This window comes from Heptranchias perlo, chromosome 19, assembly GCF_035084215.1.
Source record: "Heptranchias perlo isolate sHepPer1 chromosome 19, sHepPer1.hap1, whole genome shotgun sequence".
Lineage (NCBI taxonomy): Eukaryota > Metazoa > Chordata > Chondrichthyes > Hexanchiformes > Hexanchidae > Heptranchias > Heptranchias perlo.
This window is the reverse complement of record NC_090343.1, coordinates 10306179-10319197: the sequence shown is the minus strand read 5'-3', so window position 1 is coordinate 10319197 and position 13019 is coordinate 10306179. Positions and strand designations below refer to the sequence as shown.

The window sequence follows — 13019 nt, the reverse complement described above, 5'->3', positions numbered from 1 at the left end:
TTGATGACAGTGGGACAACCTGGTGTCTCCTTATCGTTTAATTAAGAAAAGGGACATTCCAGGGAAAGGGTTGGTTGATTATTGTTCTCCCACTTCCGGGAAGTGCAACTACAAATCTTGTTAATTACATCGGGTGGTGTCACTAAACGCAGCCTGCTTTATTGCCAATGTAGTACTTTTGAAGCGTAGTCACTATTGTAATGTAGGAAATGTGGCAGCCAATTTGCACACAGCAAGGTCCCACAAACAGCAATGAGATAATGACCAGTTAATCTGTTTTAATGATATTGGTTGAGGGATCAATATTTGCTAGGACTCCGCGAGAACTCTCCTGCTTTTCTTCGAATAGTGCCATTGGATCTTTCACGTTCACCTGAAAGGGCAGATGGGCCCTCAGTTTAATGTCTCATCTGAAAGACAGCACCTCTGACAGTGCAGCATTCTCTTAGTACTGCACTGAGGTGTCTGCCTAACTTTTGTGCTCGAGTCTCTGGATGGGGACTTAAACCCACAACCTTCTGAGTCTGACTCAGAGGTGAGAATCGATGATACCAACTGATGATTCAAACCGTGTGAAAACAAATGTAATTTTCTTGTTAAGTAAAAAATAAATACAACTGCTCTTTTTAGTTCATTTAGAAAATATATATTGTGTTTGCAAGTATTTTATGGTTCACTTTATTCATCTACAACAACTTGCTCCGTTAATATAGAAAAACGTCCCAAGGCGCATCACAAGAGCAAAAATCAGACAAAATTAAACTCCAAGCCAAAGAAGGAGATATTGGGAAGGACTAAAAGTTTGGCGAAACAGATGGGTTTTAAGTAAGGTGTTAAAGAAGGAGAGGAATATGGAGAGGTGGAGAAGTTTAGGGAGTAAATTCCAAAGTAGGCCCTAGTTTCACTGCGTAATATTTGGGATATAACACAAATGAAAAAGTCATGGACAATCGCGTAACTGTAAATTCCTACACAAAGATATAATTGACAGCTGCCAAATGACATAAGCGGTGCCAGGACTAAAAATGGCCGCACCCATGTCAGCTTCACCCAGCCGCGATCAGTGCCGGGATACCGGAGGACCGCCGCGGGATGTTCTCCTCCCCATGGATACCAGGGAGCATGCGCAGAATCGGCGGCTGAAAATTTACTCCACCCACTCTTGACGGTTTGGGAAGTTTTCGTTTGGAGGAAATTCCTGTAGAGTAACAAGGCCTGTGAGGATAAGGTGAGAGCTGGGGCTGTGAGACAGAGAGGGGAGGGAGGAGAAATACCTGCCTGGAGCAGGAGAAGGCCCGGGCCTGCCGTGTGAGTGGCCGCTGTCAGAGGGAGCTCAGCAACCGAGGGGGAACAATGCAGCAGTCAGCATGGGGAAGAGGAGGAGAAGAAGAAAAGGCGGCAGCAGAAATTAAGGGTTAAAATACCTTGAATATAAGGGATGGGATTACATTGTCTTCATGAAAGTGTTTGTCAGCCATTTGTCAGTTTTCTTACAAATGTATTGATGTCAATTGTGCTGAATTGCATCATCTAATAAAAGTAATGCACCTCTTTTCTGGATCTCCAATCAGAATTGCCCATGTTTTTCAATGAAGGCAATGCTTTAGCTCTAATAAAAGGGGAAGGTTCTGCTGATGGCTCAGTAGGTAACTGCACTATGTGGTTTGGCACTGAACAGGGGAATTCAGGGGAAACTTCTTTACCCAGAGAGTGGTTAAAATGTGGAACTTGCTACCACATGGAATAGCTGAGGCAAATATCATAGATGCCTTTAAGGGGAAGTTAGATAAACACATGAGGGAGAAAGAAATAGAAAGATGTGCTGGTAGGATTAGATGAAGACGGGTGGGAGGAGGCTGGTGTGGAGCATAAACACTGACATGGGCCAGTTGGGCTGAAAGGCCTGTTTCTGTGCTGTACATTCTATATAATGAATGTTCCAGGTTTGATCCTTGGTCTGTGCTCAAGTCAGCTGATTTCAGCCAGAGTCACAGTGGGAATTATACACTTTTGGCTTCAGAGGCCCTGGGCCAGGGAAGAGAAAATCATCCAGAAGCGGAGAGCTTCTGATTGCTCCCCAGTGACCCTTTGTTGGAATGGGGTTTGTAGATGGTGTTGGGTGAGAACAGTTTTGGGCTCAAGTGTGACTCTTTCCTGTGGTGAAACAACCTTCTAATGCTCACTGGTCTCACAACTGAAGAATCCCCACTTGGGTAAGGTATTGGAGTATCATCATCATCACCACCACCACCACCACCAATACATCCTGAGGTTGTGAAGGCGCTATATAAATACAAGTCATTCGTGGATTCAATCCTGTGTTTACTTCAATTCTGTGTAAAGTAATGGAATTAATTATCAAGAGTAAAGTTGATTATCTGTACAATAATAACATAAATTTATATGGTCTTTAATATAATAAAACATCCCAAGGGCTAAAAATTGATAGAGGTACTTGAAAGGCTACCTGGACTTAAAGTAGATAAGTCACCCGGTCCGGATGGGATGCATCCTAGGTTACTGAGGGAGGTAAGGGTGGAAATTGCGGAGGTACTGGCCATAATCTTCCAAACATCCGTAGATACGGGGGTGGTGCCAGAGGACTGGAGAATTGCAAATGTTACACCCTTGTTCAAAAAAGGGTGTAAGGATAAACCCAGCAACTATAGGCCAGTCAGTTTAACCTCAGTGGTGGGGAAACTTTTAGAAACAATAATCCGGGACAGAATTAACAGTCACTTGGACAAGGGTGGATTGATTAGGGAAAGCCAGCACGGATTTGTTAAAGGCATATCCCTGTTTAACTAACCTGATAGAGTTTTTTGATGAGGTAACAGAGAGGGTAGATGAGGGCAATGAGGTTGACATGGTGTTTATGGACTTTCAAAAGGAGTTTGATAAAGTGCCACACTGTAAGCTAATCATCAAGATTGCGGCCCATGGAATAAAAGGGGCAGTAGCAACATGGATACAGAATTGGCTAAGGGACAGGAAACAGAGAGTAGTGGTGAACGGTTGTTTTTCGGACTGGAGGGAGGGGTACAGTGGTGTTCCCCTGGGACCACTGCTTTTCTTGATATATATTAATGACTTGGGTGTACAGGGCACAATTTCAAAATTTGCAGATGACACAAAACTTGGAAGGGTAGTGAGGAGCTTAGTGATAGACTTCAAGAGGTTACAGACAGGCTGGTGGCATAGGCGGACACGTGGCAAATCAATTTTAATGCAGAAAAATGCGAAATGATACAATTCGGTAGGAGGAACAAGGAGAGGCAATATAAACTAGAGGGCACAACTCTAAAAGGGGTACAGGAACTGAGAGATCTGGGGGTAGACATGCACAAATCGTTGAAGGTGGCAGGGCAGGTTGAGAAAATGGTTAAAAAAGCAAACAGGATCCTGGGCTTTATAAATAGAGGCATAGAGGACAAAAGCATGGAAGTCCTGATGAACCTTTAGACAACACTGGTTCGGCCACAGTCGGAGTATTGTGTCCAGTTTTGGGCACCGCACTTCAGGAAAGATGTGAAGACCTTAGAAAGGGTGCAGAAGAGATTTACTAGAATGATTCCAGGAATGAGGGACTTCAGTTACGTGGATAGACTGGAGAAGCTGGGGTTGTTCTCCTTGGAACAGAGACAGTTGCAAGGAGATTTGATAGAGGTATTCAAAATTATGAAGGGTCCAGACAGAGTAGATAGAGAGAAACTGTTCCCACTGGCAGAATGGTCAAGGACCAGAGGACATAGATTTAAGGTGATTGATAAAAGAACCAAAGGTGACATGCGGAAAAACTTTTTTACACAGCAAGCGGTTAGGATCTGGAATGCACTGCCCGAGCGGGTGGTGGATGCAGATTAATTCATGGCCTTCAAAAGGGAATTGGATAAGTACTTGAAAGGAAAGAATTTGCAGGGCTAGGGGGAAAGAGCGGGGGAGTGGGACTAGCTGGATTGCTCTTGCATAGAGCTGGCGTGGACCCGATGGGCCGAATGGCCTCCTTCCGTGCTGTAACCTATGATTCTATGAAGATGCTTCACAGGAGCATTATCAGACAAAATTTGACACCAAGCCACATAAGGAGTTATTGGGACAGATGACTAAAAGCTTAGTCAAAGACGTAGGTTTTAAGGAGCATCTTAAAGGAGGAGAGAGAGGTGGAGAGGTTTAGGGAGGGAGTTCCAGAGCTTAGGGCCTAGGCAGCTGAAGGCACAGCTGCCAATGGTGGAACGATGAAAATCAGAGATGCGCTAGCGGCCAGAATTGGAGGAGTGCAGAGATCGCAGAGGGTTGTAGGGCTGGTGAAGGTTGTAGAGATCGGGAGGGGTGAGGCCCCTAACCTAAACAGCAGACAACATGGGTTTAGAAAGGAGAAGAATCTGCCTTACCAACTTCCTCTACTTCTTTACAGAAGTGGACTCTGGAAAACCCCACAATGTGGTGCATCTAGATTTCCGGGCAAAGTTCTACACGCAACGTCACTAGTTAAACTCAAAGCTGGGTCACCAAGCTTAAATCTTCGGAATGGATAAAAAATTGGCTCAAGAGTAGAAAACAACAGATACTTCTCAGAAGTATGTCAGTGCAAGAGGGAAATACTGAATGGGGTGATCTAGATCTTGGTGTTGGGACCATACCTGTTTCTAATTCACATCGATGACTTGGATTCAGAAACTTGGTGCAAATTTTGTCAAATTTGCAAATGATGCACAACTAGGAGGGGGAGTGGAATTGGAGGAGGCAGCTCAGAAATTACAGAATGAGTTGGACAAAATATTTAAGTGGACAGAACAGTGACAGATGAAATTGAAATCAAACCAGTGTAAAGTACTGCACATAGGAAGGAAAAAAGTGGCATGTACTCCATGAACAATGTAGAAATAACTAATAACAATGTTGAGAGAGACTAGGAGTCTTAGTAAACTCGACACTCAACATGTCCAACCAATCCAGAGCAACAATCAACAAAAATAATAGATTATTGAACTGCATACTAAAGTTCATTTCTAGAGGAATATAATCCAAAAGCAGGAAAGTAATGTTATATTTATATAGAACCTTGGTTAGACTACACTTGGAGTACTGTGTTCAGTTCTGGTCTCCAAAGTACAAAAAGGACATTGAAGCACCAAAGAAAGTGCAGAAAAGATTTACAAGGATGTTACCAGAATTGTGAGAATGCAACTATCAGGAAGGATTGAGCAGGCTGGGGCTCTTTTCTCTGGAAACTAGAGGATTAAATGACGACCCGATAGAGATCTTTTAAAATTATGAAGGGGTTTGATAGGGTGAATGTGAAAAAACTGTTTTCACTTGTGGATGAGTGTAGAACAAGGAAGTATAAATATAAGATAGCCATTAACAGATCAGATAAAGAATTTAGGAGGAATTTCTTCACATAGAGTGGTGAGAATGTGGAACTTGCTGCCAAATGGAGTGGTTAAAGCAGATAGCATTGATGCATACATGAGGGATAAGGAAACAGGGATATCAGAGCAGAGTGGGAGGAGGCGCATGTGGAGTATCAACACCGGCATAGACCAGTTGGACTGAATGACCTGTGTCTGTGCCATAGATTCTACGTAATTCCATGAATATCATTGTTGGTCTTTGGGCAGATGGGGTTTATTTGAGCATGGAAGGAGTGGGTGAGATATTTGTACATGAATATTAATGCTGGGATTGTTCAGATGAAGTGTTCTCCAATGAGCTGGTGCAGAAGAGCTCTGGCTGCAGGCAAGTGGCAAGATTTTTTTTTATGGGGAGATGTTTGATATGGGAACAGACAAAAAAAAATCTCACTGGTACAATAGGAGGTACTCTTGAGGTTGGCATTCAGGCAGGCCAGAGCAGGCCTTACTCTGCACCTAACATATGCTATATCTGACTTGGGAATGTTTATTGCCTATCATCTTCAACTGATGATCATAAAAATCCACCTAAAATACATAAATTTGGGGAATATGCTGTGTGAGTAATTTTGGATGCAAACCTTTGGTCCACCATTTTGTAGCATGATGAGATAGAGTACACCACAGCACCTTCTATTGTATTTTTGACTCACTGTTTTCCTGTGGCCTCATTTTGATTGCAGATTTCTCTTTGGGCTGGTCTCTCGTTTCCCACACAATAATGGCAGAAACTCCGCAGCAGGATGATCTGGAAACACTTGGGAGGCTCCGGGTTCAAGGCTTCCTTCAGCATTTCCAGATGGTCAAACAAGGCGCCGAAGCCAAAATCTACAGGGGCGATTTCCTTGGGAAGCCAACCGTTGTGAAGGAGAGATTCCCAAAATCTTACCGACATCCTGCTCTGGACAAGAAACTCACACATCGCAGAACTGCTCAGGAAGTGCGATCTATCCTCAGGTGCAGGAAAGCTGGTGAGTAACTATAGTAATGGATTTTTCTCCCAAATTAAATGCTGGAAATCCCATCAGCATCTGAAAAGAAACTAGCAGTTAACGTTTCAAATGGAGACCCCCATGTCAGAAGATTTTTCTGTTTTAATTTTATATTTCTAGCATTTGCGGTTGTTTTGATTTTTTTTTTAAAAGCCATAATTTATGAATTTTTTGTGTTTTTCTTAGTCTTTTTTGCCCCAAGTTCAGTGCGCTGGCTCTATCTCCCAAGTGAAAATTTAGAAATTGAGATCCAGATTTTTGTTTCTTCATTTTTGGGAATTCAATTTTAGATTGGATGAGTAAAGCTACAGTAATGATTTTCCACCCATTCATTTTAATGGACAGGAAATCACAGGTTGAGCAGCACTAAAGCAGAAAATCTCAGCCTCTGTCTCTAGAATCATAGAATGGTTACAGCAGAGAAGGAGGCCATTCAGCCCATCGAGCCCGTGCCGGCTCTCTGCAAGAGCAGTCCAGCTAGTCCTACTCCCCTGCTCTTTCCCCATAGCTCTGCAAATTTTTTCCCTTCAAGTACTTATCCAGTTCCCTTTTGAAAGCCACGACTGAATCTGCCTTCAACACCCACACAGGCAGTGCATTCCAGATCATAACCGCTTGCTGTGTAAAAAAGTTTTTCCGCATGTCACCTTTGGTTCTTTTATCAATCACCTTAAATCTATGTCCTCTGGTCCTTGACCCTTCCGCCAATGGGAACAGTTTCTCCCCATCTACCCTGTCTAGACCCCTCGTGATTTTGAACACCTCTATCAAATCTCCTCTCAACCTTCTCTGCTCTAAGAAGAACAACCCCAGCTTCTCCAGTCTATCCACGTAACTGAAGTCCCTCATCCCTGGAATCATTCTAGTAAATCTCTTCTGCACCTTTTCTAAGGCCTTCACATCCTCCTAAAGTGCGGTGCCCAGAATTGGACACAATACTCCAGTTATGGCCAAACCAGTGTTTTATAAAGGTTTATCATAATTTCCTTGCTTTTGTACTCTACGTCTCTATTTAGAAAGCCCAGGATCCCATATGCTTTCTTAACTGCTTTCTCAACCTGCCCTGCCACCTTCAACGATTTGTGCACATATACCTCCAGGTCTCTCTGTTCCTGCACCCCCTTTAGAATTGTACCCTTTAGTTCATATTGCCTCTCCTTATTCTTGCTACCAAAATGTATCACTTCGCACTTCTCTGCGTTAAATTTCATCTGCCATGTGTCCACCCATTGCCCCAGCCTGTCTATGTCCTTTTACAAAGTCTATCACTATCCTCCTCACTGTTCACTACACTTCCAAGTTTTGTGTCATCTGCAAATTTTGCCCTGTACACCCAAGTCCAAGTAACTAATATATATCAATAAAAGCAGTGGTCCTAGTACCGACCCCTGGGGAACACCACTGTATATCTTCCTCCAATCCGAAAAACAACTGTTCACCACTACTCTCTGTTTCCTGTCACTTAGCCAATTTTGTATCCATGCTGCCACTGCCCCTTTTATTCCATGGGCTTCAACTTTGCTGACAAGCTTATTATGTGACACTTTATCAAACGCCTTTTAGAAGTCAATATACACCACAATCATTGCCCATATCAACCCCCTCTGTTACCTCATCAAAAAACTCAATCACGTTAGTTAAACACGATTTACCTAGGATCTAAAAATTACTGTAGCCGATATTCGCGGACAAACGCTTAATACCTTTGAATGACGTTCCTTTATTATTTTAGCAGAGGTGTTAAGCCATTTAAATAAACTGGTTAACACCTATATTTAATAGTGAACAAAGAAGTGTCATACGAAAGTATTAAATTTTCATCTGCTAATTTGCCAACAGTAATTTTGAGGCTTGGGTGTCTTTTATCATACTTTGTAGATATGATGTGAGGTAATACTTACTATCCTGCTGTAATAGAACATTATTATTTTGACAGCAGTCCAATTCTGCTTTTTTTATATATAGTTTGGATCTCTTCTAATTAAAATCCTAACTCATGGTTCTATATAAAATGAATCTAGGGCTCCCACAGTGGCTCAGTTTGTAAGAGTAGTGTATAATTGAGCTATACAGACAATAAGGTTGGCTGAGTTCAATCCTTAGCCTGTGCCCTGTTAGTTGATCTCAGCTGAGATCACAGAAGGGGCACAACAACTGACTTTATTGCAGCTGGGCTAGGGAAGGGGAAATCAGCCAGGGTTCATGCTGGAAAGTGTGTGTAAGCGTAAGTATTGGGTGGGACAATATTGGGCTCGGCTGTGATACCCCATACAGCCTGCCAATACTTGCTACGTGGACTCAATTACATTAGCCACTTGGGCACAGTAGCAGAGGGCGGCCGACAGCTCTCGAACCGTATTCCAACAGGAGTCAAAACTTTTAGGAGATGAGAAGGAAGAAAATTGATCGTGATAAAATAAAATATGCAGGAAGTCCATTTTTCTATATTTTTTTTAGGTATTGCAACTCCTGTGGTGTATTTTGTGGACTACAATGCAAATTGCATCTACCTCGAAGATTTAGTTGGGGCTGTAACTGTCCGTGACCATATAGCTTTGACTCAGAAGTCTACAAAGGATACAGCAAAGTTTTTTCCCTTGGCTGAAAGAATTGGGCAGATCCTGGCAAAAATGCATGATGAGGATGTCATTCATGGGGACCTCACCACCTCGAACATGCTGATACGGCAGCCTGAGAAAGAGTTGAGTTTGGTACTGATTGATTTTGGCCTGAGTTTTATCTCTGCTCTGCCAGAAGATAAAGGAGTCGACCTTTATGTTTTGGAGAAAGCTTTCCTGAGCAGTCATCCCAACACAGAAAGCGTGTTCAAAGTCTTCCTGAAGAGCTACTCAATCACTTCTAAAAAGTCAGGCCCTGTGATAAAAAAACTTGATGAAGTTAGACAGAGAGGGAGGAAAAGGTCAATGGTTGGATAGTGAAAATGTTTTAATTTTCCTGTTTTAATTTTTATTTTCAAAGCCTTCACCAAAATCTGTAAAAAAATAAAGTTTGAATTTATGTGATTACATTTATTTTTGTGAGTTCAATTTTTTAATCAATTTTGGGACAGTTACTGATGGGTGGATTCAAAAGGGCTCTTTTTTTCTTCATTTTTATTTTGTCTTTTTCTGTCCTTTCCCCCTTTCATGTGCCACAGATCATTCTGTGCGCAAGAGGACAGACCTGTAGGCAAGTGTTCAAAAGAGACATCAAAACAGGTTATACACTGCTGATTACAGAATTATTTGAAAAAGGGGAAATGAAAAAGGATCTAGGAAGAAAAGTTCAAACTTGCTGCTTTTGCAGATTTCTCAAAGTGATAAAGCAAAATCAGGGCTGCTAAAACAGCAACAAGTACATAAGAATGTAAGAAATAGGAGCAGGAGTAGGCCATACGGCCCCTCGAGCCTGCTGCGCATTCAATAAGATCATGGCTGATCTTCTACCTTAACTCCACTTTCCTGTCCGATCCGCGTATCCCCTGATTCTCAGTCTTGAATATACTCAATGACAGAGCATCCACTGCCCCCTAGGGTAGAGAATTCCAAAGATTTCCAACCCTCTGAGTGAAGACATTTTTCCTCAACTCAGTATTAAATGACCGACCCCTTATCTTGAGACTATGACCCCTTGTTTTAGACTCTCCAAACAGGGGAAACAGCCTCAGCATCTACCCTGTCAAGCCCTCTAAGAATTTTATACGTTTCAATGAGATCACCTCTCATTCTTCTAAAATCCAGAGAATATAGGCCCATTCTACACAATCTCTCCTCATAGGACAACCCTTTCAGCCCAAGAATCAATGTAGTGAACCTTCGTTGCACCCCCTCTAAGGCAAGTATATCCTTCCTAAGGAGACCAAAACTATACACAGTACTCCAGGTGTGGTCTCACCAGAACCCTATATAATTGCAGCAAGAACTCCTTACAAGATTGCAAACCAACAAAGTGGCTGTCCAGGTAACCACAATTACAAACAGAGAGATGTCATGAATGATAAATTCATCTTTGGAATTAATTAACCATTATATTGGATTTCCATGGCTTTTCGTAGTTTCTGTTGCAATTTAAATTGAACTTGAGCTATCAATGTGGCTGCACTGAAGTTTAGCATCTTTTACTGGGATGGGTTGCAAGAGCTGTCTGGCTGATGTTTAAGATTACATAGAATTTACAGTACAGAAACAGGCCATTCGACCCAACTGGTCTGTGCCGGTGTTTATGCGCCACACGAGCCTCCTCCCACCCTATTTCATCTAACCCTTGTAGGGATTTTTATTCCCTGTTGCCGATAGTTGGCGTGACTCCAATTTAGTAAAAAGGTGCTTTATTAGATTTCACACAAGAACCAACACACATGATGTTGGGGCAGTAGTTTACAGCACAGCACAAGAGATCACATCACCCGTTCCGCACTGGGTAGAGATGTGTCTGCCTCATGAGTCTAGATGGAAGCACTTCCCACCCTGCCTGGGATTCCCTCATCCACTGATCGGTTCACATGTCTTCTACCCTGCCAGGGGTGACCTCTTGGACTCCTTGTCCTCAGTCCTGCTCCATCGGACAGGTGACGGTATAATCTTACACCCTATCTGCATATCCTATTCTTTTCTCCCTCATGTACTTATCTAGCTTCTTCTTAAATGCAGCTACGCTATTTGCCTCAACTACTCCATGTGATAGCATGTTCCACATTCTAGCCACTCTCTGGGTAATATCAAGTTTTGATTCTTATAAGCTTCTATCTTGACTTTCTTTTGGCTTTTTAATTCCACTTTTTCGAATCAGTAATTGACATTGTATAATCTGTTTTAATGTTTTCCAGTAGCCACAGAAAAATCTTCAAGACTTTTTAGGAGTTTGCACAAAGTTTTCCTGAAGAGCTGCTTTACACTTCAAGGTCCTTAACATATAATTACTGTTTTCTTTAATCAGTCTTAGGAGGCACATCAGATTAATATAGGTTGGCTTGTATTTTTTTTTCTCCCTCCGCTTTCCATCCTATAGAGGGGATTGGCATAGCCTACCAAAGGGACTTTGTGATACCACTATATCATTATTTTCTGCTTCTGACTGGCTTTGCATTATAAGGATGGAATGCTACTTTTTGTATAAAATAATTGAGCTTTGTTGCATCAAAATGAAATTTTATGTTCTCGAGCTAGCCACATGACTTTTTTGGGGGGGGGTGGGAATAGGGGAGATTGAAGCAGAGGAGAATCCTTTTTTCCAAAGACTATGATGGGCAAACTATACAACAAAAACCCATCCACCAGCGTTTCCTCTTGGAAGGTTAGCCCATAGCCATCTTTATCTAACCTTGTTTTATTTAATTCATTTTTAAATAGTTTTTATTCAGTCGATTATTTATAGTTTTATTAATTAATTTGTTAATCTAGTTTAAGTTATTAATTTAATAAAGTAATAGCAGTTATATTCTCCCTGCTCTTAATTTAACTCGCTGCCCTAATTTAGAGAGCAAAAAAGCTGTAATACTCACCTATCACCTATCTGCTGTCCTGTGACTTTGCTCCTTGATTTTTTTTTCGATCCGACCGAATATATACTGAATATAAATGCCTCCACTGCTCCCAGTAGCTTTGGCCTTCACTCCTTGCTCTTTATTTACCTGCTCCGCTCCGGTCCCCGATCAGGTCTGCTCCTGCCTCTGCTGCAGGATTGACAAAGTTGTTTCTCAAAGAATTCAAGATGGTCAGCTTGTTTTAACATTTGTAAGGAATCTTACAACACCAGGTTATAGTCCAACAGTTTTATTTGAAAATCACAAGCTTTCGGAGCTTACCTCCTTCGTCAGGTGAGTGAGTGAAAGGTGCTCAAATCGCATCGCATATATTAGGCTGGGAGACGATCACACCAATCAAAGGTGTCGTTGGTGTTCAGACAGGTTAGCCACGGAAAACATTACATCCCAGTATACTGAATACACAATGGGTCAGATTACAAAGCCAGAGAGAGAAAGAGACCCGAAAGGCAGAGAGAGAGAGAGAATGTCTAGTTGTATTAAAAACAGATAACTTTTTTTTCCTGCTGGTGGGGTTACTTGTAGCATGACATGAACCGGGATCTTGGGTTCATGTCACGCTACACGTAACCCGACCAGCAGGAAAAAAAAGTTATCTGTTTTTAATACAACTGGACATTCTCTCTCTCTCTCTGCCTTTCGGGTCTCTTTCTCTCTCTGGCTTTGTAACCTGACCCATTGTGTATTCAATATACTGGGATGTAATGTTTTCCGTGGCTAACCTGTCTGAACACCAACGACACCTTTGATTGGTGTGATCGTCTCCCAGCCTAATATATGCGATGCGATTTGAGAACCTTTCACTCACTCACCTGACGAAGGAGGTAAGCTCCGAAAGCTTGTGATTTTCAAATAAAACTGTTGGACTATAACCTGGTGTTGTAAGATTCCTTACATTTGTCCACCCCAGTCCATCACCGACATCTCCACATCATGTTTTAACATTATTCATCTAACCACAAGACCCTTTGAAAGGTTGTTTATCAAGGTGGCTAGTTTGTTTGACCGCACTCCTCTAGCTATCTCGATATTGTCCTGGTCTTATCGCTACCTTTGGATTATTGTTCTGCT

At 42.1% G+C, this 13019-nt stretch overlaps 1 protein-coding gene across 1 annotated transcript; it reads left to right on the top strand.

The window, feature by feature from the left end:
- Positions 1–1100: 1100 nt before the first annotated feature.
- On the top strand, positions 1101–9434 carry tp53rk (TP53 regulating kinase). Its single transcript, XM_068000769.1, has 3 exons — positions 1101–1228; positions 6098–6385; positions 8864–9434. The coding sequence occupies exons 2-3, from the start codon at positions 6136–6138 to the stop codon at positions 9340–9342; spliced, it is 729 nt and encodes a 242-aa protein (XP_067856870.1). The 5' UTR covers positions 1101–1228; positions 6098–6135; the 3' UTR covers positions 9343–9434.
- Positions 9435–13019: the final 3585 nt, after the last annotated feature.